This window comes from Convolutriloba macropyga, chromosome 2, assembly GCF_964194025.1.
Source record: "Convolutriloba macropyga chromosome 2, txConMacr16.3, whole genome shotgun sequence".
Classification (NCBI taxonomy): Eukaryota; Metazoa; Xenacoelomorpha; order Acoela; family Convolutidae; genus Convolutriloba; species Convolutriloba macropyga.
This window is the reverse complement of record NC_134469.1, coordinates 79,305,654-79,333,493: the sequence shown is the minus strand read 5'-3', so window position 1 is coordinate 79,333,493 and position 27,840 is coordinate 79,305,654. Positions and strand designations below refer to the sequence as shown.

The window sequence follows — 27,840 nt, the reverse complement described above, 5'->3', positions numbered from 1 at the left end:
TATTGCAAATTTGCGGCTGTTTAGATTGGCTGAGCGAAGAGTGACTTGACTGTTTGCAATCCCTGGTATCATTCGAGGTTTGCATAAATAGGCATAGCTCAACTAGCGGTTTTCGCTTATCATGGACAATGTAGTTTGATCACTCTTAAGTACAAGATTAGCATTTTGCAGCACATTGCTGGTTATAATATTGGAATCAAGAACAACTAATATTCTTATTAGTTAAGCAAACTGAATCTGTTTAATATTGTTCAGTTTGAAGAAAGGCAACGTTTAATGGTGTAGAGATCTGAATTGATTATTGTTCAACTTCGAATTGAGTGCAACAGAATGACTCTTGTAGTTGGATATTGGTCCACTAGGGGCCTTGGGGAGACCATTCATTTAGTTTTGGAGTACTTACAAGTGCCCTATGAAAGGAAGACTTATCATCTTAATAATTATGAAGAGTGGCTGTTCAAGGATAAAGAAAATATGGGAATGGATTTTCCCAACCTTCCTTATTTGATTGACGGCGATTTCAAGGTTGGTGCATTCCGCGCGTTGGCATTTTTATTTGCCGATTTTGCGCCTTGTAGCAAAACCGTTCATTGCAACTCATAGCTTGCTTAGCGCGAGTACTGACTCGGTTTATTTACTATCACAAATTTTGTTAATTGCGCGCAATTAAAATTAGCAGCATTTATTGTAATTGCGAAGTTTTAAAGCAAATTTCCACTTGAGTGATTGGCTTATAATTGATTTTTTTTTAAAGCTGTCCGTGATTTGAATTGGTTTGTTCAAGGTTTCTTCACTCTGAAGGGAACTCCAAACATTAGTTTGGAAATTTTGAACCACTTTTGATTGTCTCCGAAATTATCATTTGAGAGTGGAGGAAAAGGCAAAAATAAAGTTTGTAGTTAGTCTTTGTGACCGTTTTGAGAATGAGTTTTTGTCTTAGGATACCCTGAATGAACCTGTTGCTAATCATACAAGGAACATATGGTTTCATACAAGATATACAAAATTCCTTGACATGATTTTGCGATGATAAGTACGAATCTTATATGATCTGTTTATGATTAGGAAAAACAATATATGATCTTTCTATGGTTGCTAAGATTCATAAATCCAAATTTTCTACTATTTAAGTTATTGATAGCCGCACAGCTGGGCTATTATTGGCCTTCTCTTTGTTACAATTCAAAGAATTTGAATTGTATTGGGGCGCTGTCTTTTTTTTTAAGATCTGTTTACACATTTTCATGATTTTTGAAGTCAAATTGGAGTAGTGATTTTGGTCACGCCGAAACAGGAAATGGAGCGAAAAAGCGAGTGGTTTTGCAGTGTAAAATTTTTTCGCTCTACTTTTAAAGTAGAGTGAGAAAACTGTGAACAAAAATTCGCATTCTCGCTAGTGGTTTTTTTGTTCACATGCAGTTTCACTTTAATTTTTACAATAGTTAGTTTTTCAATTTTTTTCTAAAGCGTTTTCCCAATCCATTAATAGGTCATTCTAGACCTAGTTTTTTGTTTGAATCAAATTTACTTTTCTTGCTAGTGGTTTTTTGTTCTCTCTAGTGGCATTTTGACATTGATTTTCTGTTTTTTGCTTTTTGTTTATCTGAATTTTTTAAAAATGGTTTTCGCAATTCACTCATTGTCTGTTTTAGGTCTAGTTTTCTTTTTAGTTAATGAAAATTTAATGAATTGGTCGTCAGGACTTGTCCTGCTATGTTTTTTTACAATTCAAAGAATTTGAATTGTATTGATGCGCTGTGTTTTTTTTAAGAAGTGTTCACACATTTTTCAATGACTTTGACTTTTCAAAACGGGATAAACAGGTAAAGCCCAGCGGGCATTAAGTTTCATTAGAGGCCCAAAGTGGGTTTTAGTAGTCCTTCAAGTGCTTATAGTGGTGCAGCTGCTGGGATGGCCTTAATTTAAGGTTAAAAGGTCATTTTTAGGAGTTTTTGGGCTCAAAATGGTGCAATTTTTCATGTTTTTGGTGATTTTTTTAAGTGTTTTGTTTGATTAGTCTTAGATTGAAAATTTTAAATGGTGATGGAGGCCTTTTGCGAGACAAAATTGCTTGTTATGACCTATTAATGAGCTATATGTTTTGGTACTACAAACACAAACAAACAAAATGATACTAATTTTTGCGTTTTTTTTCAGGTTTATTGATAATTTTTGTCATTTTTTGAGTTTTTCTAGTCCTAGGTGTCAAGAAACCTCATTCAGGGTTTGATAAAGGGTTCGATAGATTGCTGCATAGTTCCTAGTGGTAATCCAATGTTTTTCAATTTTTTGCCATCATGAATTTTAGCTTTTTTTGACAAAACTTGCATTTTTTTTTCATATTTTTTGACATTTATTGTCATTTTTCAAGTTGTTTTGAGTCCCAGGGGCCAGAAAACCTCAATAAGGGTTGGATAATAAGTTACTGAATATTTTTTAGCGGCCATGGAATAGGTTTCAACTTTTGAATATCACAAATTTTAGCAATTTTTTTGGACAAAATTCGCGTTTTTTTCAGGATTTTAAAAATTTGTAATTTTTTCAGTTTTTCCAGCTTCAAGGACCAGGCAATCTTCTTTGGGTTTTGTTAATAGGGCATTGCATAGTTTCTAGTAACAATGGAATGGTTTTTAACAGTTGAATGTCTCGAATTTTAGCATTTTTTGGATAAAATCTGCAATTTTTTTTATGGTTTCCTAAAGTTTTTGATATTCGTCCATTCTCAAGTGCGAGAAAACCTATTCCACGTTCTGATAAAAAGTTACTGCATGGTTTTTAGTTTCAATGAATTTGTTTTCAACAATTTAATCTTTCGACTTTTAGAATTTTCTTTGATAGAATTTGCAATCTTTTTCAAGTTTTGAAACATTTGTATTATTTTACTTTCCTCAGTAGTCGGGTAACCTCATCCAGGGTTTGATAGAATGTTATAAAATAGTTGCTAGTGGGCAATTGGATGGCTTTCAACATTTTAATAGAACGAATTTCTGTTTTTTGAAGTTTGAAATTTTTTCTAAAAATTATTGCCTATGGGTTACTGGATAGCCTCTAGAGACACGGAGATGTTTCTGAAGATGTTTATATCACGATTTTCAGCAATATTTTGTTATATTTTGCATTTGATTTTCAAGGGAAAAATTTTGCCTTAGGTTTGAAAGCTTCAAGAGTTTTAGCAATGAGTAGATTTTTGTTTAGTTTTGATTCTTTTAGTTTCTCAATTTTTTGATGATTTTTGTGTTCTGGTTGGCATTGTTCAATTGGTCTGCTGGTCAAGTAGAGTACGTCTGAGTTCTTCATTCAATTCTTTGAGTTGTATTTCAGGACTTGTACTGCTATGTTTTTATTTTTGTAAGATGTTTTCTCACCTTTTTTCATGACATTGAGCTTTCAAAACGGGATAAACAGGTAAAGCTCAGCGGGCATCAAGATTCGTTAGAGGCCCTTAGCCGCGTTGAGCATCCCTTCAAATGGTTAGAGTGATTGACGTCGCGCTCACTACAAATCAGCTTTTTTCAGTCATTCTTGCAATTGTCTGACAGCATTACATAATGCCATTTTCCCCATTGATTGAGGTTTTCGTTAAATTGCGTGAATTATTTTTTCACTCAGGAAAACTCAATCTGACGTTTAAGTAAATCATGAGTGACAAAATTATTCACGCGAATCAACGAAAACTTCACTCCAATCAACTTGAAAAAAATCATCACGCATGTAATACTGTCAAACCAAATTTACTTTTCCCCTCTCAAATTGATTTTTCCTCTCTCTCTCTCTCTCAAATTGTTTTTCGCTTAATTTAGTCGGAGGATTCAAATAGTGATTGCTCTAATTGAAGGTTGATTGTGGGCATCCTACAGTACCTCTGTCTCAATTAATTACTCACATTGCAACAATGTGTAAAAACTTTTAAATGTTTTAGGCCTAAATGTTTTCATTTGTATTATGAGACTACAGTTTTATGAAACTTTTGTAGCTATTATCTTGTGATCTGCAAGCTGTGTTTTAGTAGAAAATGTAAATATGTAAGATTGTTTATGGCCAACATTTTGTGGCTACTCATGTTGATTATTATTTGATTGCTGCGTAAGTTGGTTTGCGGCAGATAGTCGGGCAATTGATTTTGCTGTGTTTGTTTTTATTCCAAGTCTTTTTTGGTAACTTCTTTTCAACTTTAACGTATGCGATAGCTGGAGCTATTAGTGGCCTTCTCTTGGTTTTTTTTATTTCGTCGTCGAGATTTTTGTTACAACCATATGACGTCACAACCACTTCAAATCTGCTTTTTCATTCATTCAAGCAATTTCATTTGAAGTGCGTGCGTGACGTCATTTTTGTTCATTTGCTCGATTAAATTTTTGGTCAGGCGTGACTTCCGTTGCTCTCAATAATGACTTCCTGACTCTGAAATTGACTTTTCTTTACTTTAATTCAAAGAGATCAAGTCAAGTGAGTGCGTGTTACTCTAAATGAAGGTTATTGGAGCGCACCTAATAGAAGCAACAATAACTAATAACTTACGGATTCGTAATTAAAATATAACATCTCAGAATTTAAGAAAAATTTTTTTCTTTGGTCTGTTTCTGTTACTCTCGTTTTGAGACTGCAGCTCTACAAAGCTATTGCGCTATTTTCTGAAAATCTGCCAGCTGTTTTTGTTAGAGTTGGTTCTGCAATTGCAGTTCCAATGGAAAGCCAAGTAGTTCTATCAAGAAGCCTCACGGAGACCAGTTAATAAAAATTGCTGTTTTGTGATCTAAAGTGAATTTTTTTTGCTAATAAGTTTATTTTTGGCTATTCGTTAGTACAACAATAGTAGTAACAATTATGTTTTACATCCAGCAGAAGACCAACTGCGCAGACGCATTGATGACCTTGCGATTGATCTAATGTTGAAAAAAAATTATCTTATTATTTTTCGAAACACTTCCTCGCTTTTCTGAGACAAAATTTGTTTGATCTGTCTGACTGTTTTATACAGAACTAAATTAAAATTTGCACACGTAAAGTTTCGATATATTATGACTACGAAGTTAAAATTTTATATTTGTCACTTCAGGCCAAAGTGACAATGTTCTGGTAGTTTTCATGTTGTTTTCCTGCTAAAATTTTAATGATTTTTTAAAATGTTTACTAAGAAACAATTACAATCTTTGTTTGTTTGCTATGATTCCATTGAACCTTATATAACATGGTATGATTACAAAGAGTCACTTATGTCCTACTATGATTACAGAAAACGTTTCATGGTGTTCGACCAAAGATTACCAATTTGCTTGTGATTCACGAAACTCAGGTCATAGTTTTCGAGTTTTTAGGCTACTGATTTTCCGTGTAATAGCCTTATTGAATCAAACAGGGAAGAACATTCCTTCGCATTAAAGAAAAATGTTTTTACGCTTGGACGGAATTTGCGTTTTATTCGAACTGAATTGGACATTCACTAATTGGACTTTGTACGTTTTTTCACCAATTGAGCCATGTTGTGATTTTGTTCGGGATTGAATCAAGGCCGTTTTTAAGGTCCAAATTGAATATCTTTTCCGCAAACTCTTAATTGGTTATTTTTCGGCAAGTTTGTTTGAAGTTGTTCTGCTTGTTTTCTTGCTGACTACAACGAGCATCATAAATTTCAAACAATAATACAATAATATCAACTGAAAATGTCAACATTTTAAACGTTTTTGTCGCTGACAAATTTTTCAAACTGTTTCTGATAAAAACCCTACTATACCAAGCCATAGTTTACGTAAATTGTTTGGAAAGCCATTTTCGCTGCTTGGACGCGAACTTAATAATTTAGTTGCTTCATTTTTTCAATATGTTTTTCTTTTTACCTTTAAATGGATGGCCAATTTGGTTGTTTGTGAGCATGCCAAATAATTTTTTAATGGAAATTGTGATAATCTTTACAAAAAGAAGTTTTAAGAACCCTGTTATAATTTGTTTTGGAATTTGTTTTTTATCAACAGTCTCCTACAGATTTTCTTGCTTCCCCTTTGATAATAATGCCGAAATTATATTGATATGAGTCTACACTTCCCCAGTTATTTTGATTTGAAGAATTGTGGCGATTGTTTTTCTTTAAATTCAATTTTTAATCGATTCTTTACAATATGCATGTGTTGGTGATTTTATGCGCCCAAGCGATTTTGAGTGATTTTTGTACGTTGCTATTGGACGCTTATTTTTACAACTTTCAAGCTGCAAAACAAAGAGAAAAATTGTTCACCTTGTTACCGGTCTTCACATTCCTTTTATTTGTGTGACGTCATTTCTTAAACTTATCGTCAGTAAGTTTGAGCTGAATTGCGTGATAAAAATTTGTTCATAAATGACTTATTTCATCCTTTAAATGGATTTTAGCATAAATATCAAAGTGACTTCAGGTTATTAAGATTCGTTCCACTATTAGAGGAATCATATACAATCAGCACTGTTACTTATGTTCAGCGCGGAAATGTAATTATTATCCATTTAAAAAACATACTGTTTTTAATAAAATATCAATGATAGTGATATAAATGTTTTCAATAGCCTGTTTGCAATATCAAATAAATGAAAGAGTTCATATTTGTTGATCATCTCTTTAGATATTTTCTTGTTCTGCGAGAACCCAGCCTAAAAGGAGCCGCCTATACAAAGAGCCGAAATCGGAGCAAATTTTTTTGAAAGCCAAAAATTTAAGGTTGCTCTTGATTACACTGAGTTGAAGAAAATTTACGACGAAGAATTGTATCCGGTTAATAGCAGGTCTTTTTGAATAGCTGAAGCAATTAATATTTTCAATCGATTTTCTCTTCTGATTCGATCTTCGAGTTTAAGTGCACTTAAATATGGCAACCTAATTGTAGTTGGCACGTTCTTAATTTGTACGTACATGAAAGTTATATCAATTTATATAGCGGGCAACTATTGAACTAGATTTGAACAAAAATATAATTGAAAATAGCAAGAGAAATTAGCGTATCACAATCAAGTTTGGCTAAAATTTTGGTCTCTTGAAAAAAAGGATTTATCAACTAAGTAATACTAATTAATCAAGCCAGGAGCCATTGATAGCGCTGCCCTCACTAAAATTGTCAAAAATCAATCAAAAGCAAGTTCTTTAATTGTACCCAAACTCTATTGATTTTGTATATAGTACAAATGGTTATCACTAACTAGAAAACTACGGTAACTAAGTTCTTTAAAGGATAATAGGATTATTAATTGCTCTCAACAGAAATGGTGGCGATTATAATGTTCCTGCTGGTTTTTTTCATATACTTTTTGCACTTAGGATTTTATCTTAGTGTTCTTTCACCTGATATTTTTTTATTAGTCTGGCCACGAACTTTTGTGACTTCTTATCCTGCGAAATTGTATAAAGTAGGAAAACCCAAAGTCATTAAGTCTCTGAGTAGTTATTGAAGAGCGAACGCCAGTCTTTATGTATTCGATTCAATGAAACTTTAGAGGAAACAAACCAATGGTTTGAGGTGCAGTTGTTGAAGTTAAGTTTGACCAAGGACTATAGCTCCCCTCAGCACCATCCGTCGCCCCTCCACGCATATCCGGACTGCGTAAAAGTAAATTTTCGTTGTAAACGGAATGCTTAGATGGTTTTGACACAACCGTTTTCCCCCCTTGGTTTTTTAATAACACCTCTACTTTCTTCACTCTTACTCAACCTTTAAAATAACGCTCCCTTAGTTTAAGTTATCGCCTGCTAACGCCAATCCCTTTGACATTTGAGAGAATTTTGCACGAAAATAGTTAGTTATGTTAATTTTTTCTGCTCCCATTTAAAGCAAGCAAGACTAGATTAAGCAATGCTAATTTTAACATTGTGTTGTCGTATTTCTCAAGGTTTCTGATTCGGCTTTTTTTTTTTAGCTATTTGGCCATGCAAGTGATAAAGTGAAATAAGACTACTCCAAATGCACAAAATCCTGTGTTAAAGTGTACAAAAATGGTCAGATGCTTGATTTATACATATCAAGAACTAAATCTCATTGTAAGATATTCGGAGAATTTTTTGACGTATGAAAAAGAGCAAGAAGACCTGTTTTCAAACTCAAAAAACATGAATGGGATAAAGAAATACTAAAAAACGTAAAAATTGAAGGTAGAAAAGAGGTGAAACAAAATTAAAACCCTAAGTTTCGATTTTGTCCGTACTGTTCATTACCAAAATGACACATTATCCTAATTTCTCATTGACCTTCTATTCTGTGGGAAACTCAACTGGAAATAGAACATTGCCCAAGTTCTCTTCTTTAGCGGTTTTGCAGCATGTGAATGACTGTTACATGGGTGCGCTACGTTTTTGTGAATCTAGAACAACCAATTGTTGCTTTGGCAAATTTTTGTAATGAATAAATAACAAAACAGCACCGAGAGTTCCCATGTGTTCACAATTTATTTCGTGGGCTCAAGATTTTTGTGCGCTCAAAATGGGACAACTGATCAGACGTAAGTATGATACTTGTCTAGACTAATGTGCAGTTATAGCTCTTAACTTAGCGCAGACCACTTTCCAGGCCTATTTGCGCTCGAAATCCCCTCATATCAGACTTTCGTGCGTTCTGAATGGTCTCAAACCTCAACATATACCAATCCCCAGATTTGCACCCAAAATCCTGTCTAATCAAACTTTCGTGCGCTGCAAGCAATCTCTGATCATTCGCCCTTGCGCTTGAACTGTTTTGTATCAAGCCCAGTTGCACTTATAATCATTTGATCAGAGACTGACATTAAACACTGGCCATGTTTTCTGTATCGCTATAATATATTTATTTGTGATGTTTGGCGCATGCAGCAAAAGATCCAGTCAAATAAAAAAATTTCAAAGTAAAAAAAAACAAAGGATGAAAATTTGATGAACAGTTTTGCATAAGAAACGTCGTAATCTGGAAACAGTATAATTATGTCTAATGGAGACCTTTTATTAGTGACTGGACTCCTTGGATTTGAACAAAGACAACAGACTTCTAATGATTTTTTGATTACAAAGCAACTTTGTTGATGGCTCTTAGTTTATTCAATATGTATCAATCAATCAAATACAAAAAGCATTCCGAGGCGATCTCTGAATTGTAAAAGTTTAGTCCGTAAGTTCAAAGTTTCTTTGAAGAGCTGAGCAAAAATAATTGCGTTTTTGTGTTTTTTACTGATCTGAGAACCTGGTTTTATTATTTGGTTCTGTTGATCCGTTTTAACGGATAGGAAATATATTCTAATGGTTTGAAACTTTTTTTCCGACCCCTCTTGAGGGGGGGGGGCTATATAATCAACTGCGTTTTTTTTATTGTTCAAACAATTTTGACCGATCGATATATTCATCGTAGAGAGTTATGCGTGGTAACATTCAAAAGCCCGTCAGCGTAGAATATGGAATTAAAAAGAGTTTTTTGAGTTTCGTTTTCTAGAGCGAGTTATCGTGGCTTAAATTTTTCTGAATATTAGACCGATTTGTGTTTATTTTATTCACATTTTTCGGAATTTTTGCCTAAAATCTCGTCAAAATGTGTTAAAATTGTTAACAATAGTACTGTTGATTTTATTTTTAAAGACAAAAAAGTATTGTTGATTATTTTGATTGAACTTTTTGGCTAAATATTTCAAAATTCAGCCTTTTTCATAACAAATTGCACGAAATATGCTTCTTTAGTCCACTTTGATTTATTTTGTCGTAATTACACACCCAAAAACAATTAACACGATCTCTGTAATTAAATAAGGGAGCTAGTCCTATTTCTACTTCCGTTGAGAGCAGTCTGGGATTAACTTTTGCCGTTTTTTGCTTACTTCACTCTGTGATTATTAAAAACACAGAATAAATTTTTGATCTTTTAACAAACAAATTATCTAGATAAATGACAATTTAAACAATTAAGTGTTCTGAATGGACGAAAAGCAATAGTAGGGCTGGTTTTGGTCCAATCGTGGACTGTTATAGTCCAAAAAAATTATGATCGTAATCAGTGAATCCTTTTTTTTTGAAAAATGCTTATTTATGTTAATTAAGGAACACAACAATTCAAATCAACGCTCACAGTTGATAGCTCCTAAGCATTCCCAAATTGATTTTTCTCTTTTCTTTACTCGAAAAATTATTGTAGTTTTGACTTAAAAATGTTTTATTTTAAAATAAACAATGGCTCATTAAATTTTGCCACTATTTGTGGTCAATTTCTTGCTTAGTGTCAGCAAAGAAAGAGTTCATCCTCTTCTTCTTCTTTCTACTGAATTGAAACTTAATCGTTTTTTTACTTTTACGAGTTAAGTTCTGGTTTGTTGGCTTTGATAGTACTAGATTTCAACATATGATTTTTAGGCATTGGCCCATTTTTCACGTTTTTCCTCGTTTTTCATTTTATCAGATTATTGACAGTTCACATTTTTCATTATTGGCGTTCAAAGTAGGGCGTAATTGAACATTTGAAAGTCTATGAAATTACAGATTATGGTTTTAACGGCTTCGACTCCCCTTTCTCGAAGAGTTTAATTGAATTTTTTACATTTGTCTTTAACTCTCGTTTTTACCTTTTCTTTTTAGTCGCATAAAGTTTCCTAGCTAATCACAGGCCTCAAGGTTTTTTTTATAGTGGAATAAGTGAGCCCACATTCTGATTTGAGTAGATGGCTGATGGCCTTCATAACTTTGAGAACAATAGTTTTCAAAAAGAAAAAAACACTGACTTCGGATTTTTGTTCTTTTTTGTCTATTTGTTGCCTAATATTGTTAACCACATGTCATATATGACATTTTTCTTGTCGTGGGATGGTGCAAGTGTACAAAATATAATGTTTTGAAAGAATCCGTTATGAATTTGCTGGCTTCAACACGGGTTTTTAGCAAAAAACAATTAAACTAATTTTTGATTTTTGTCTAGTTTTGACGTTCTTTTTTGTAGACCTAAGACATACTCTGAATAATTACAGGTCTCAAGTGCTTCCTTTAGACGAATAAATGAACCTGTTGATTCATTTCAATTTTGTAGCTAATGGCTTTCTTGACTTTGAAAATAACTGTTTTCGAAAAATACAATAGTATTTCTTAATTGGGCCCTTTTTTCTCTCTTTCTTCGTCTTCTTGTTACCTATTCTCATTAAAGAGAGGTCGCATACCACATTATTGGCGTTCGAAGAAGTCTCAATTTAACACATTTTGAGAAGAAAAATATGGCTTTGCTGCTTCGACAGCGTTTTCTTTGAAGTTTTAATTGAGTTTTTGTTTGTTGTCTCTATTTGTTGTTCTTTTTGTAACCGCATAAAAAACGAATAATCACAGGTTTTAATGTCCTCTTATAGAGGCTTATGTGATCAAAAACATGTTGCATGTTTTCAATTGCTGTCTAATGGTTTTCATTTTTTGAAATTATTTGTTTTTTATAAATTTAAGTCAATTTTTTTAAAACTTTGCTGTTTTTTTGTTCTTTTTGTCTAATTGTTACCGAGCCTTATTATGGAAGGGTCCCAATTTTTTTTCTTGTGACTTACAAGTTAATTGTTTAATTTCAAGTTTATTTGACGCTATTTTGACCTTGTTGATAAGTTTTATCGAAAAGGGACATAAAGTTTTGGATGAATTTAATGTTTGTTGTTATTGTTAATTGATTTTGTTGTTCGTCTTGACTTGCTTTCTTAATAATAGCTGATCTCATCAGCCTAATGCGGCTTTTTTACTCCACTGAGTTCTTTGCGTTGGAGGCTTTTATTAAAACATTTTTTTTAATAATAATTTTTGGGGTTTTTCTATCTGTTCCACATTTGGTAGACATTCTGTACCAAAAATATGAATGAGCGGAGTCAGAACTTTATGTGCAAACGCACATTAGCGAGCCTCCTTGTTGACCATAGGTTGCACAGTTGCAGACTGTTCTGAAGTACATTGGGCGCAAATATGGACTGTTTGGATCCGATGACTCCAAGGAACTTGCTAGACAGGAGGAAATTATGGACAACATCCGCGATTTGAGATACAGATTTGCGTCCCTCGTCAACAGTCCCGTATTTGAGGAGGATAAGGTGAAATACTTAGCCGCTCTGCCGAACCAATTCGTGATAAGTATTAAACGATCACTGACGCAGTACGAAACTGTGCTGGGTGAAAGAAAATACCTGATGGGAGATAAATTATTCGTTGGGGACTTCTTCATGTGGCATCTTTTGGATATCAACGAATGTTTGGATCCAACTGTACTGGACGATTTTCCCAACCTAGCCAGGTTCAAAAAAGATGTCGAGAGCTTGCCACAGATTGATAGCTATTTGAAGAGCGACAAGTTTAAGAAGTTTCCAATCAACGGACCATTTGCAAAGTTCGCAGGTGCGACTGTTTCGCGGGAAATAAACATAAGTAAAACAACCCCATAAATAAATATCTCTATTAATCTGAAATTGGGGCTCAATAAAAAGTTGAATGAAAATAAAATAAGTTGAACAATTGAAGGTCTGATTTCGTGATGACAATTAAATTATACATGTTTTGCTTTTATTTTTAAGAAAACACAGAAATTGGTGATCGGTTTCAAATGTACATTAAGAGAAAAAAATTACGCGTGATTTTAAAAAATGAAAGCAATTGTTTTTAGAACAAATAAGCTACTAGTATAGCAAAAAATGTGACGTATTATTGACTTGATTTGATTGTGCTATATGATGATGATAAATGCATTCACACAATTAATGAACTAATAAATTAATAAATTAGTAATAATAAATTAATAAATTACAAAACCTAAAAGTTATTGTTGAAAATTAGCTTTGAAAATAATAGCTTCGAGACATGTAAGCACAAATAGGTTGCTAATTTGCCTCTTCAACTTAATTTTGCTTGGAAAGTTTTTGCCGAAAAATAAAGCTTGACAGCCTTGATAAGAAAATAATACCTGGCTAAATTTGCCAAGACTTTGCCAACCTATAAGACAAGGAAAAATTGCAATATTTACGAATTTGCACCCTAGTCGAGACCTGGAATTTATGCAAAGAGCCATTAATTCCAGGTGGTGGGGGGGGTAAATATTGAACTAAATTTCACGGTCGAGGACCCTAGTTAAATTTGAGGTTAATTGTTTCCATAAGTCCAGCCAAATTCTTTTCATATGCAAAAATGAGGTAAACTAAAAAGTTCCGACAACATCTGGGTTCGATCTCGCGACCTTCTCCAATCTCACCCAACGCTTAACCAATTGCGCCAGATGTCCTTAATTTTGCAGGAAATTGAAAACAAGTCATTATAACGGTCGCGAGCGTAATTCCAGGACATGTTTTATTGTCCAGCCAAATTCCAGAACACCTTTATTCCAGCCAAATTCCGGGACGTATGTTTTAGTGACAACCAATTTCTAGGACGGTTGTTTTGGTTCCAGTCAAAGTCCAGGACATCACATTAGGTCCAGACAAATTCTTTTCGCACCCAATATCTGTCGAGGACAGTCTTTTCATACCTTAAATCTGTCGAGGACGGTCTTTTAATATTTCCAGGTCCCGACTAGGGCAGCATCTTTGCATTGGTGACATAAGGTCTTGGCAATAAAATCAAGAGAAATTAATAATGACACTAATGAAAATTTTATTTATTCACAACAAAGGCATCAAATCGTCGGGAATAATCAGGAAATCATAAAGAAATAGTCAATTTTAGCGCGATGTGCTAAAATTCATCAAGAATAGTAAACAAATGCCTGAAAATTTACCCACTGATTGTTTTGGCTGGTACTTATAGCGGCAAAACGATAGCTGAGGCTATTACTGGCCTTCTCTTGAGGATTTTATTGGTGCTGTCTGTTTACAATGCAAAATACACAAATTGTATTGGCGCGCTGCCTTAAGATTTGTTCAGTTTTAGCGGTTTTCTCCGCGTCAATGAGAATTCAGATAAGAGTGGTGATTTAAGTCAAGTAGTAAAGAGAGCGACGAAGCGAGGAGGTTTGAGGCGTGATTTTTTTTTTCAAATACGCTTAAACTGAATTAAGGAATTGGTTTTTGCGCGAATTTTTGGTTTTCCGGAGGGGATTTTTTTAAGTGCACCAATTTGACTTCAATTTTCAGTGTTGCTGATCTCTTGAGTCCTATTATTACATACGTGTTCTAATTGCGCACACTGCATTGCTTGATTTTATCAACGGGTTGCTAATGCTCTTTTGACACACTAATTGTGATAAAACATTAGTGAAAGTTTGAGATTTGCCCCCTTTCAAAATATTTGGTGTCTTTTGAATTAATGTAATCAATGACAGGTTTCTGATCGCTAATCAGACCCAAATAAACTATTGAATAGACCGATTTCATAGATAGTGGTTTTCATAAATTTGACGCTACTTCTCAGAAAATTGTTGGTGAATTTTTGAGTTTGGCGAGTTTTTGTTGTTCTTTGTTTTCTTATCCTTTGATCTCAATAGGGACAAGCTCCACAGGTTGATAATAGAGAGCCATTTTTGGTTGTTTCAGTTCGAAACTAAAGCTTTTTAAATCATTGAGACTAATTGTTTTCAAGAAGTTTTATTAAATTTTTGAGGTTTTCCAGTTTTCATTGTTCACTTGGTTTTCTTGTTCTTACTCGCATTTTTGACAGATTTCCTTGGTTGCTGAAGACAATTAGGTTAACCGATAGAATTCTTTCCGTTTATAACAGGCTTTCGCTGACGTCTACGCTGTTCGTTAAAAGAAAATGTAAATGATCTTTTGAGTGTAGCTATTATTTGTTGTACTTATCGCTCTCTTATCTATTATTCCCTTTAAAAAAGGTCTCATCGTTTTGTAATAAAAATTTATTTCGTTGAACAATTTGTGTGGGTCTTTAGGTGATGCTTTTTGTGACAATTACTATATTTGTACTCAAAATGTTAAAGCCCGAGTTTATGAGAAAACCCGTTGTGTTTTGTTGTCTTATCCTTTAGTCTCATTTCAGACAGTTTTGATTGCTTGCTAAACAAGATTACGTGCATTTAGGTAGCCAATTGAGTTCATAGGAATCGTTTTTATGATTTTGATTCATTTCTACAAAAAATAGACGTTGAGTTTTTAGTCTTCCTTTGTTTTTGTTGTTTTTCTTGCCGTGTTATGGCTTAGTTTCAAAAGAAGGTGTTCTTATTGGGCTTCTAGTGCGGTACAATTTTGGTCATGGTAAAAGTTTCAAGTTTTTTCTTCAATTTTGATCGGTGGAGATACTATTTCTTTCGAAACGTTCAAGTGAAAGTGTGATTCTTGACTTCACTTGCAGTTGTCGCTTTTTCAACCACAAGAACTATTTAATGAACTATAAACGCTGAAATATTTTTTTAAAACCCTAGCAAGGGTTTATGTATATTGAAGTTAAGGTTATTGGCATGTAGTTGTATCGTTTTCGTTACCTTGACGGTACTGACCTACAGAAATAATTTGATGTCTGCCAAAATCTTTAGATTGTTCCTTTGCCTGTCGTTACTTCCCATACCCCTGCTGTATTGTGGATTCATTCTAAGGATATTCAATATCAATAGTCAATACTTTCAATAGTCAATATTTCAATAGTCAATATTTTCAGGATTTCAATAGTCAATATTTTCATAAAAGTTGATAATAATGTTTCTTAAACTGTGGATCTTAGAACAGATTTTTCAAAGGCTTTTGTTCATCTTAATCATAAAGGGTCATGGGCTTGTTGACTTAGTTTATCCCTCAGTCTTTGACTTCTTTGTTTTTTGACATAGCTTATCCAGCAATCATTTTTTTGTATAAGATGCTTTCACTCGATTTTCAATGACTTTGATCTCTCAATACGGGAAAAACAGGTATTGGCCAGTGGTCACTAGTGTCATTAGAGTACCCCTGCTGGCGTTAATAGCCCCGCAAGTCCTTTGTGTGGTTCAATTGCTGAGAAGGGTTTATTGCCTTGTTACAAAGTCATCTTTAGGAGCTTTGAGCTACCTAGTTTCCTATATCAGTATTTTGTCAACTTTTTATTTATTTTGCCATTTTTTGAGTCTATCAACACTTTTGACCAGGCAACCTCATCTTGTGTTGGATAATAATTTACTATATTAATTGACAAAAATTGAAAAGTTTTCGAATGCTCCGAAAATTGTTAGGTTCCGAAGTTCTAGATTTTTATGGGCCAGTGACATTTTTTAGGCTTGAAATTGGGCTGCTAAATAGTTTCTGGAGAAAACGAAATGGTTCTGAAGATCTAAATATCACATTTTTTGGCAATATTTCAGTCAATTTTGCAATTTTTTTTTTACAAATCTTTGAGTTTTTCTATTTTTATGGGCCAGCGAAACTTCTTCAGGTCTTGCAGCTGTGTTAGTGGACAGATTGGAGAGACAACAAATAGTTTGCCATAATTATTGAGCTTTTCGATTTTTAGTGGCCTATAAACCACTTTCAAGGCTTTTGTGTGCATCAATGGGTATAGTTCATTGGTTCAAATTTGGCCTCTTTACCCCGAAGGGAATATTTGATTCATTTAAATATACCCATTGATCCACGCACAAGCCGTGAAAGGGGATTATAGGCCCCTAGAGACTTTTAGCAATGATTATAGTTTTGTTTAATTTGTTTGATTAATTTCGTTTCGCAACTTTTGAGACATCATTTAGTTGATCGGCTGGTTAGATACAGTAGTTCCAAGTTTTTCATTCAATTTCTTGGATTGTTTTTAATAGCCGCAAAGCAATAGCTCAGGCAATTATTGGTCTTCGCTTGTTTTTATTTTATTCTGTCATCAGGATTTTTGTTATCATATGAGGTCACTATCACTTCAAATCTGTTTTTTGTTCATTTGTTAATAAAATGTCAGCTCATCCGTGCATGACGTTATTTTTAACTCAGTAGAGAGTTCTGCTTTTCAGTCGCGTGATTAAATTTTTGGTCAGACGTGACTTACCACTCTCGCAACAATGACCTCACTCTGAGACAGATTTTTCTTTTCTTTAATTCATGAACATAAGGCTAAGTGAGAGTGCTTGACACTCTAATTGAACCTTACTTAAGAGCAGCTAATAGAGGTATCAATTTGTTAAGGAGATTCTTAATCAAACTGTAACTTCTCGGCATTTAAAAAGAGGAAGTTTCTTATTTGGTCTTTTTCTTTTGCTATCGTTGTGAAACTGTAGACTTACGAGGCTTTTGAGGTAATGTTCTGACCTTCCGCCAGTTGTTTTTATGATTGAGTTTTTCGTTACATGAGACTTACTTCACCTTCAAAAGTGACGTCCTCACTCTGAAATTGACTTTTCTTTGCTTTTATTCGAGAAAAAGGTTAAAGTGATTGTGTGTCACTCTAATTAAAAGACTAAAATTGAGCAGCCAATAAAAGCAGCAATAATTTATATGGATTCTTAATCAAATTTTTACATTTCAGCATTTAAAGAAAAGAAGAAATTTGATTGGTCTGATTTTGCGACTGTCGAGCTACAAAGCGATTTCCTGTATTTTCTTCTGCCAGCTATGTTTGCTCAATTTTGTATTATTGTTCAAATGTTTCTGTGGTGTGTATTGATGTAGCTACGAACGATAATTCAGATATTATGGTGTCAATAGCACCAGCAAAGCATATTTGAAGAAGGATTTTGGAACTTAGTTTTCTTCAAAAAAAGACCACAACGTAATCATGCGAAAATTGATAAAATTTTCAGCCCAGCTGCATCAGAAAAAAATTTAATTTTCATTTGTAACTGATAACTACACATCAATCCATGCCCCTATCAATCAAACAAGATGCCAAATTTTCTCAAATTTTGCAATTCAAATTGATGATCATTCTGAGTTTGTGTCAGAGGCTAAAGTTATAAGAATTTGTAGAAAAAGTTTGATATGCCGTAGCTTTCATCTAACTGGAAATGCAGCAGTTAACTCTGCCTTGAATCAGCTAAAAAACAGCGCAAAGCTACAACGCTACATTTGTAACAGTGCAAGAAAAACAAAAATCGGTTCGCTTTGCTCAATCATATGCAAATCTTTGAATTCCTTTCAAATCGCATATAAAATGTGCAACTGCTTTACAGTGATCAGATCATACATTAAAAAAATATTTGACATGAATTGGCATTAGAATTACATTAAGCGTAAATATTCGCAAAAATTTTCTGTTTAAGTCTTAGAACTGGTTTTATTGCTTGTGAAATGTCCTCATCCCCGCTCTCAAGGCCGTTGCTTTGCCTCTGTGCCCCTGGAACACGAATTTTGGCAGTGATGTTAACAGTATACCACGATCAAACTATACAAACTTATGTGAAATGAAAATGTTAGACAACTCCTATAACGCTACACGCACTTCTAATTTTAACAGAAAACTAGTGACAAAAAGACAAAACATATAAATGACAAATTTCATGGGCAACAATAGAAAACAGTGGCATCCATTTGCTTGCAGAGAGTAACCTAACTGGTTCTTACGACGACTAATATTGTTCATAATTCAGATATAATGCGAGGAAATTTTGAAATTTTGTTAAATTTAGGAAGTTTGTGATTTTTTCACAGAAAGGCAAAAAAAGAAGCAAGATTGTTAGAAACAATGTAAGTTTGGAGAGCGTTTTAACTAAATAATAGAAAAATTTGTTAAACAATGATAATTTTTGAACAGTTAATTCAAAAAAAATAACTCAAGAACAAAAGATAAGGTCGAGTGATTTTTTGTCACCCTAATTGAAAGATTAATAAAGAGCAGCTAATAAAAGCAGCTATAAATTAATTGGATTTTTGATCAAAATATAACATCTCAGCTCTTAATGATTAGAAGGAACTTATTTGGTCTGATTTTTTGAGACTGTTGACCTACAAAGCGATTGCGGTTGTTTTCTGGCAATCTGCGAGCTATGTTTGCCGAATTCTGAATTATTGTTCAAATGTTACCGCGGCGTGTATTGATGTAACTATCATAGCAGCAGCAAAGCATATTTGAAGACATTTTGGAACTTAGTTTTCTTCAAAAGAAGAACCCAACGTAATCATTCGAAAAATTCGAGAATCTTAAACTCGGCTGCCTTGGAAAGAAATATAATTTTCAATTGTACAAAATAACTACACATCAATCCATGGCCTCTCGATCAAATAGAATGCCAAATTTTCTCTAATTTCGCAATTCTAACTGAAGATCTTTTTGATTTCGTGTCTATGGCCAAAGTTATAAGAATCTGTAAAACAAATTATATGCCGAAGCATTCATTAAACTGGAAATGCAGCAATTCATTCTGCCCTGAATCAGGTAAAAAAAACGCGAAGCTACAGTGTATTGTAACAGGTTGCAAGAAAAACAAAAACCGGTTGAACTTGCTCATCACATGCAAATCTTTGAATTCAATCCAGGTCGCATAGAACTCGAGCGATCGCATTACAGTGATCAGAGCATATATGAAAAAATGGCATCAGAAAAAAATTAAGCGTGATTATTTAATTAATTTTTTTTGTTTAAGTCTCATACCTGTGTTTCTTGCTTTTGAAATGTCTTCTTTCCCGCTCTCAAGGACGTTGTGTTGCCTCTGTGCCCCTGGAACAAGAATTTTGGCAGTGAAGTTAACAGTAGACCACGTTCAAACTATACAAACTTATGTGAAATGAAAATGTTAGACAACTCATATAACGCTACACGCACTTCTAATTTTAACAGAAAACTAGTGACAAAAAGACAAAACATATAAATGACAAATTTCATGGGCAACAATAGAAAACAGTGGCATCCATTTGCTTGCAGAGAGTAACCTAACTGGTTCTTACGACGACTAATATTGTTCATAATTCAGATATAATGCGAGGAAATTTTGAAATTTTGTTAAATTTAGGAAGTTTGTGATTTTTTCACAGAAAGGCAAAAAAGAAGCAAGATTGTTAGAAACAATGTAAGTTTGGAGAGCGTTTTAACTAAATAATAGAAAAATTTGTTTAACAATGATAATTTTTGAACAGTTAATTCAAAAAAAATAACTCAAGAACAAAAGATAAGGTCGAGTGATTTTTTGTCACCCTAATTGAAAGATTAATAAAGAGCAGCTAATAAAAGCAGCTATAAATTAATTGGATTTTTGATCAAAATATAACATCTCAGCTCTTAATGATTAGAAGGAACTTATTTGGTCTGATTTTTTGAGACTGTTGACCTACAAAGCGATTGCGGTTGTTTTCTGGCAATCTGCGAGCTATGTTTGCCGAATTCTGAATTATTGTTCAAATGTTACCGCGGCGTGTATTGATGTAACTATCATAGCAGCAGCAAAGCATATTTGAAGACATTTTGGAACTTAGTTTTCTTCAAAAGAAGAACCCAACGTAATCATTCGAAAAATTCGAGAATCTTAAACTCGGCTGCCTTGGAAAGAAATATAATTTTCAATTGTACAAAATAACTACACATCAATCCATGGCCTCTCGATCAAATAGAATGCCAAATTTTCTCTAATTTCGCAATTCTAACTGAAGATCTTTTTGATTTCGTGTCTATGGCCAAAGTTATAAGAATCTGTAAAACAAATTATATGCCGAAGCATTCATTAAACTGGAAATGCAGCAATTCATTCTGCCCTGAATCAGGTAAAAAAAACGCGAAGCTACAGTGTATTGTAACAGGTTGCAAGAAAAACAAAAACCGGTTGAACTTGCTCATCACATGCAAATCTTTGAATTCAATCCAGGTCGCATAGAACTCGAGCGATCGCATTACAGTGATCAGAGCATATATGAAAAAATGGCATCAGAAAAAAATTAAGCGTGATTATTTAATTAATTTTTTTTGTTTAAGTCTCATACCTGTGTTTCTTGCTTTTGAAATGTCTTCTTTCCCGCTCTCAAGGACGTTGTGTTGCCTCTGTGCCCCTGGAACAAGAATTTTGGCAGTGAAGTTAACAGTAGACCACGTTCAAACTATACAAACTTATGTGAAATGAAAATGTTAGACAACTCATATAACGCTACACGCACTTCTAATTTTAACAGAAAACTAGTGACAAAAAGACAAAACATATAAATGACTAATTTCATGGGCAACAATGGAAAACAGTGGTATTCATTTGCTTGCAGAGAGTAACCTAACTGGTTCTTACGACGACTAAAATTGTTCATAATTTAGGTATAATGCGAGGAAATTTTGTTAAGTTTAGGAAGTTTGTGATTTTTTCACAGAAAGGCAAAAAAAGAAGCAAGATTTCTGGAAACAGTGTAAGTTTGGTGAGCATTTCAACTATAAGATTGAAAATTTGTGAAACGATGATTTTTTGAACTGTTAATTGAAAAAATTAACAATGAGTGTCAAAAGCAAGAGATGATTTCAAGTGATTGTGTGTCACTCTAATTAGAAGACTAAAAATAAAAGCAGCAATAAATCATGTGGATTCTTAATCAAAACATAACATCTCAGCATTCAATGAAAAGAAAGAACTTGTTTGGTGTAATTTTTGGTGACTGTCGACCTACAATGGCGAGTATTTTCTGGCAATCTGCCATCTGTTTCCCGAATTTTGCATTTTTGTTCAAAAGTTACTGCGGCGTGTATTCATGTAACTATCAACGATAAATTATTATGTTGTCAATAGCACCAGCAAAGCATATTTGAAGAACACATTTTGGAACCTCGTTTTCTACATAAAAAGAACACAGTGTAATCATTCGGAAAATGCGAGAATCTTCAGCTCAGCTGCATCAGAAAAAAAATCATTTTTAAATGATAACTAACCATCAATCCATGCCCTATCGATCAAACAAGATGCCAAATTTTGTCAATTTTTGCAATCTAACTGATGATTTTGTCTCCGTGTCTATGGCTAAAGTTATAAGATGCAGAAAAGAAGGAGTTGTCAATTGAAAATTAAATTGATTTAAACAAACGAACGTTTTGGAACATTGCATTCATCGTCAGGTTTAACAATCAAATAAAATCATTTACAGAGTATATAAAATTGTCTTCGACTCTACCTATTGAATTCTAAGAAATGCCCTAAAATAACAACCAATTTTTGAAATTATTTGCAGTTAAAATCAAATTTACAACATTTTTTTAATTTATTTCACCAAGATTAATTTAATCTTTATTCTGGAGTTTTTGAAAATACCGGATGTATTGTTTTCTTTTCCTGAAAAGTTACTTTCATTCTTACCTAATGTTATCTTTTACTTGTTGGGGTTTATAAAATTTCGAATTAAAATGTACCAGATTAATTTTTGAATTTCAAAAGTCAATTGATACTTCTATTTAAAGAATTGATAATTCAATGTCTTGAAGCTTTGTGGGCGTTTGGGCCAAAATATGTTTTAAACCGTGATATATTGATGGTATCTTGTTCGCAAAAGACCATCAAAATTAATATTTTATTGAATTTATTGATACTTTGAGTTTTAAATCTGTTTGTGCCGCCTCTTTAATACATTCCAAATGACGTTTTTTTTATTTTAAGTTAGCGTCTCCACTAATTAGATGACTCAGTGACACATTATTGACACTGTGAATAGTTCAAATTTTACAGAAGGGCTTTCATACCTATTTTCTGACAGAATACATCTTTCTTGATCCATTCTCGAACGCCAGACAATAAAATATAAATTTGCATTAACTTGTGTCTTTTACTTTTGTTAGCGCTGTCAAATTATATCACAGTCGAAAAAATAGCGAATCCTTCTATGCATAAAATAAAGTAAACTTCTGATTTTTCTCGTAATAATTTGGTCCGCCTAAATCTAATTGAATATCTTCATTTGGTACATTACATAACATATGTAGCTCCCATTTCGAAATTTTTTTTATAGGTTTGAGATTTGTAGCTATCTTTACACACGGGTTGCATTTAGAGTTCGGGATAGCATTTTTTGGCATCTGCACATCTACAACCGGACTTGACATGGAGGTTTTTCGAGAAGCTGTAAAACTAGGGCAAAATCGAATGCGTTGCTGTAGATATCCGAAAAAGGGGTGATATTGGGGAGCATCTTGCATTCTTCACTGGTGTAAATGTGGATGTTAATTGCAGGGCATTCGAAGGAGCGGATTTATCCGCCAATCAATCCTTTATCAATCGATCCTTTATCGATGACTTTTTGAGATGTCCCAACGTTTCTTCCTTGAACTTGACATAGTGAGGACTGCAGTAAACTGCTGGGTATTTTTATCGAAATTCTCTGAGTAAGAACTCCACTGGTTTCTAGTAGCTGATTTGGGAAAACTATTTTCAAATCTTGCAATTTGAGCTGATCATTTTTGATAAGAAGTTTTGGCGTTCACTCTGGGCCAATTGAGCCATTTATAATGTGTCCAAGTTCAGTTTTTTTGGCCTGTCAATCTCGCTCCTCCGCTGTATTGTTTTACAAAAATGAGACTACTGTTATCTACAAAAGCTTTTGTAGTTGAAATCGTAGTAATTCGGAATATTTACTACATATAGTTTTGCTTTTCTTTAATTGAATCTATGTTCTGATACATTGAACTGACTCGTTGTATGTAGATATCTTAACGGTGTGTTGTTGCGGTCGGTGAGAAATATAGTTAAGTAGTTCATTTTTAGTGTCCTGCAGATGATATTTATTAAAATTACATGACACCAGATGATCGATCCATTTAGTTAGTCATCTGTTGTTTGACTTGTTTGATCTATGTTCTCGCATGATTGAGAGGAGGGCTCAATGATCTGTAGTTAGTTGATAAGGCTTGCAGTTTAATTATTTGCTAAAATGTTCTACAGACTATGCAAGGCCTAGAGTTTCTAAATTACTAAGACTATATCGTTCATACAAATTGTACAGGAATTATGACGCGAATGGCACCGTCTGCCAAACTTTACCGAATGGCACCGTTTGCGATAATTGTACCATTTTGCACCCAGCTAGTGTCTCATCATCTTTTATTCAAGTTTAAAAGTGACATTAAAACAATTAATGTTTTAGTAATCATTTCCACTGTTCCCTTTTTTTGTAATAAATTGAGTTCCTTGATAGTCTGTCCGAACAAATTTTATTTTTTTTCTTTTGTTTTGGTCTAAGTTAATGTCAAGTTACTGATAGATTTTGGGGAAATTTTTTCGATATTATGCATTGATCCGGGAGAAGGTCTTAATTCTTTGAAATTAGTTTGAGCTTTGGTTTCAATATTTGATTTGCATCTGTTTGATTTGCGAACAGTTTTTTTTTCATTTTGTTTAAATTTATGGCCCAATCAGTCAGTATCAGTTTATTCGAAGGGAAATTTTCTCGAATTGATTCTGAGGTTCCGTTCAGTTTCGAGCTATTATTATTCACCAGAATTATGTAATCTTCATAGCTCCTTTTGCTTGCAATTGAAATATCGTACAAGAAATAGTAGATACTATCTAAACCGAGAAATATGCAATCCTTGGATTTTTAAATTTCCGCCGTCGTGTTAGTTAATCAACAGAAACTTTTTTCCAAGCGGTTGTTGCCTGTTTTGCCAACGTTTACAAAATTAACGTTGCAAGGGTGGGCCGTATCAGGAAATAAAATCAATAAACTTTAGTCACTTTTGATATAAATTGCTAAGAATGTGCTGTTTGTTGGGGAGCAATTGAGATCAAATTTTCTGCTGTCGCTGGAAATAATGTGCCAGTATTCGGCGTTTGATAATTGCTCCTTTGAATTGACTTGATTAGTCTCTTCGAGTCTAGAGCTAAATTTATGGAGTGAACATTTTTTTTACGATTACTACAACTGACAACTGCGGACACAATTGATTCATCAGAGCGACTAGAAAGTTTTTTGATATGACTTTGTCGCACTTTGCGTCCTTTTTGATGACGCATTGTAAAAATTTTCAAAAAATTTTGATTGTACTCCAATTGTGATATTTCCCTTTGGATTGGGCATTGATTTGCGAGCGATGCATTAAATCAATTGTGACGATTTGCGAACGACGCAATTAAATCAATTTTTTAAACAGGTTACCGTGTAATTCAAATACCAAGATTATAAAAAAAATGATTTCCAATTGAATGGATTAGTGTTTGATTTGTTTCCGAATCCTTGTGCTTCACTGGAAAATTTTAAGCTTCCAAGCGTTTTGATTTTTTCATATGAAAATATTCGCACTTCGTTTGATTTTTTCTCTGATCGATTTGACAGAGCAAATAAAGATAATCTCCTTCACTAGTCTCCAGTTTACGATTGACACCTATTAGTTCAAGAGTCCAACACTAAAGAACTATTTGTTTTTCCAAATTTTGAATGCATATTTTGCGGGCTGATGTCATTACTTGATTGTTGCAAAACATTGCTTCACAATTATTGTCATACGAACTGTAAATCGATGCGTATGATTTGCTGAGTTTTAGGACGTTAATAGAATTTGAATCTAATTGAGCATCAGTGTCAATTTTGGATACTGTCTTTGTTTCTTCGTTAGTTTTTAGTTTGATTCAATTTTTGCGCAAACTTTTGCGAAGTGATTTTCAAGGCCATAATTGTTGCACTTCACACTCATTGCCGGACATACTTGTTTATGATTTAGAATTCAACTGGTTGTTTGTCTGGTGATGTTTGTCTTGTCTCTACGGCTGCAGTTGAGCTGATTTAAGCCGCAGAATCGACCGTTTAAACTGGGCAAGTTCTTGGAGATTATTGTTTGTTTTTTTTTGTCCTTTCTCATATTGATGGCTAGCGTAAAGACCTGTTTTGAATTACCCTTTCGCGTAGCTTTTCTCATTGAATGTCTTTGTCTGAAATATTTTTGACAGATATTTTTTTTGAAAGACCTCGTCTTCGCAGATATCGAAGTTACACTTTCGGGTCACTTCTTCCAAGATGCTCTAGAATTGTTCCACCGTGAAGCCTCTTTTAATTTCCAAGAAAAGTATTGTAATTGTATCGGAAAAATGTTATGATCCTTGTACGTATGAAAATGTTTTCCAGCATTGACCGCAATTTACTCGTTGTTAATTTATATGTCTTCGTGTGGAAATTTTTGTATTAGGATACGGCGCCCTTTTGTTCCAACGCTTAAATATGGAAGCAAAACACATTTTATAAATTTTTTGATCACAAAAACTCCAGGGACGATCTGAAAACAATTTTCCTGTTTCAATTTTGCTCTGGAATCTGAGTTTCTTTTGGGGTTTCAACTGATTGTTACGAATGTGCTTCTCATGTTCTTGAATTTCTGTGGGCTCCTCTGTCGGATCTTCTTATTATGACTCTAGGTCTTGGAGCATTGGTTGAGGGGCAGAACTTACGTATTTGAATTGAAATAAAGCAATGTGATTCGCGATGCGATTCCGGCTTTAATTTTGTCGAATAATTGTCGGAAATTGGCTCCACACAATATGAGAGTCGGTCTGCAAAATCTCTTGTTGTTTTCGATTAGTAGATTAATCTTGCAAATCATTTTTATCTATTCTGAGTTTCAGTTTGTTTTTTTTGCAAAACATAGAATGAAAGAAGAGCAACTCAGACTTTGAATTCAAATGAGAACAACGAAAAAAAATTTAGGGAATCACTGGGTTCGATTCATTAATCACTGGCGAACAGATTTAGTTCTGCAAGCCTAGACTGCTCCGATCAGACCATTTCCCAGACTTTGACTTCCGATCAGATCATCGTGCGACTCAAGCGTTTCCCAAACCATGTAATTTTGATCGCACCACGCCACCGGTATGCGAGGCAAGAAATTGAATCCAGATTTATCTCTATACATTTAGTGGTAAAATCAGTACAGACGCTAAATTTAGTGCCTCAAGTTTGCAAACCATAGGCATGAAGCTCTAGTGTTTTAGGGAAACCAATCTCACTGTCATATCATATAATATTACATAAAACATTTTTCTCAAATTGTTCTTAACGACGATCCTGGAAAGTCCAAAAACAACGCCCCCTCTCATTAACTGTCGAACTTTCGATGATGAGTTAAAGTTTGGTTGATATAAGGTCCAATATTTGTCTGTTTCCAGCACGATAGCTGCAAAGGTAATGTTAACTTTTATTCTCAATTCATTCAAAAGCTGCACTTCTTTCTCATTCGAAAAACCTCGAACAAGATTTTTGTTGTCAAAAAGTGACCTATGATTATGAGCCCTGATCTGAATTTTTCTTCAAAGATTCAGTTTTCAGAGATTCAGACTAAGTTTCTGATTTATGGAAAAAAAGTAAGCATGTGATTGGTTTGCTATTGTTCCGGCCCCACTCTAAGTTGGGGGGTATGTTAAACTGGGGTTTTTATTCAGTCAGTTTTAGTCCATCTGTATACTTATCGTAGAAAGTTGTGAGTGGCACGTTAGAGAGCCCATACAGTATCAAATTGAAAAGAAATTTTGAACATCTTTTTTTCCGAAGAGTTAATGCGGTTTAAAGTTTTGTGAACATGGGGTTGATTTTCGTTGTTTTTGTTCTCACTTTTTGTAGTTTTTGATCAAATTTTTGTCATTATTATCGATTTTTTAAATTTCCTAATAAAAAATTTTTGGAATGGAAATCACTTCGGCTCTCGGCTAATTCAAAATCCTACTTATCCAAAATGCACAGTTTTTTTGATATATTAAGTTATTTTTAGCCACAATAATTCGTACGCTATAACTTGGACCAATCGCAGTCCTCTTTGAAATAGAGAAGCAGTGATAGTAAGACCGTTATGATTTCGTGTTTGTGTATTTTTTTTTGTTTCTATGCCAACTAAACAAAAATCAGTTTTCATATATGGGTACTATTAAAAAGAGATCCCAACAAAGATAATTGAGGCCAAATAACATTTATCATTTAATAAGGGTCGTTGTGATTTCATGAGGTTTGACGAATTTGATTCTACGAGTTCTTTTCAGTTTCATATAACATTAGACCAGTAAAATTGAGGTCAGACCACCTTGCTTTTTTTCTGAAAAGAAACTCAAGTAATTTTATATTTTACTATTAGTCAATGGCTTGCATTTTATGTTCAGATTCGACTTTTTTTCAGATTTT

The 27,840-nt window shown here is 33.7% G+C and overlaps 2 protein-coding genes across 2 annotated transcripts in view; both read left to right on the top strand.

Annotated features, from left to right (window-relative positions):
- LOC142334765 (methylglyoxal reductase DkgA-like) overlaps nucleotides 1-27,840 on the top strand; it is a 431,775-nt gene that overhangs the window by 61,770 nt on the left and 342,165 nt on the right. The window lies entirely within an intron of this gene.
- On the top strand, nucleotides 182-12,730 carry LOC142335494 (glutathione S-transferase class-mu 26 kDa isozyme 51-like). Its single transcript, XM_075384020.1, has 2 exons — nucleotides 182-525; nucleotides 11,845-12,730. Exons 1-2 carry the CDS (start codon nucleotides 331-333, stop codon nucleotides 12,358-12,360), a joined length of 711 nt encoding a protein of 236 aa, XP_075240135.1. The 5' UTR covers nucleotides 182-330; the 3' UTR covers nucleotides 12,361-12,730.

Excerpts from the sequence above, each read along its gene's own strand:
- LOC142335494 (XM_075384020.1), top strand. The coding sequence starts at position 331 with ATGACTCTTGTAGTTGGATATTGGTCCACTAGGGGCCTTGGGGAGACC. Across the intron at positions 526-11,844 it reads TGATTGACGGCGATTTCAAG|GTTGCACAGTTGCAGACTGT; the intron begins GTTGGTGCATTC and ends TGTTGACCATAG.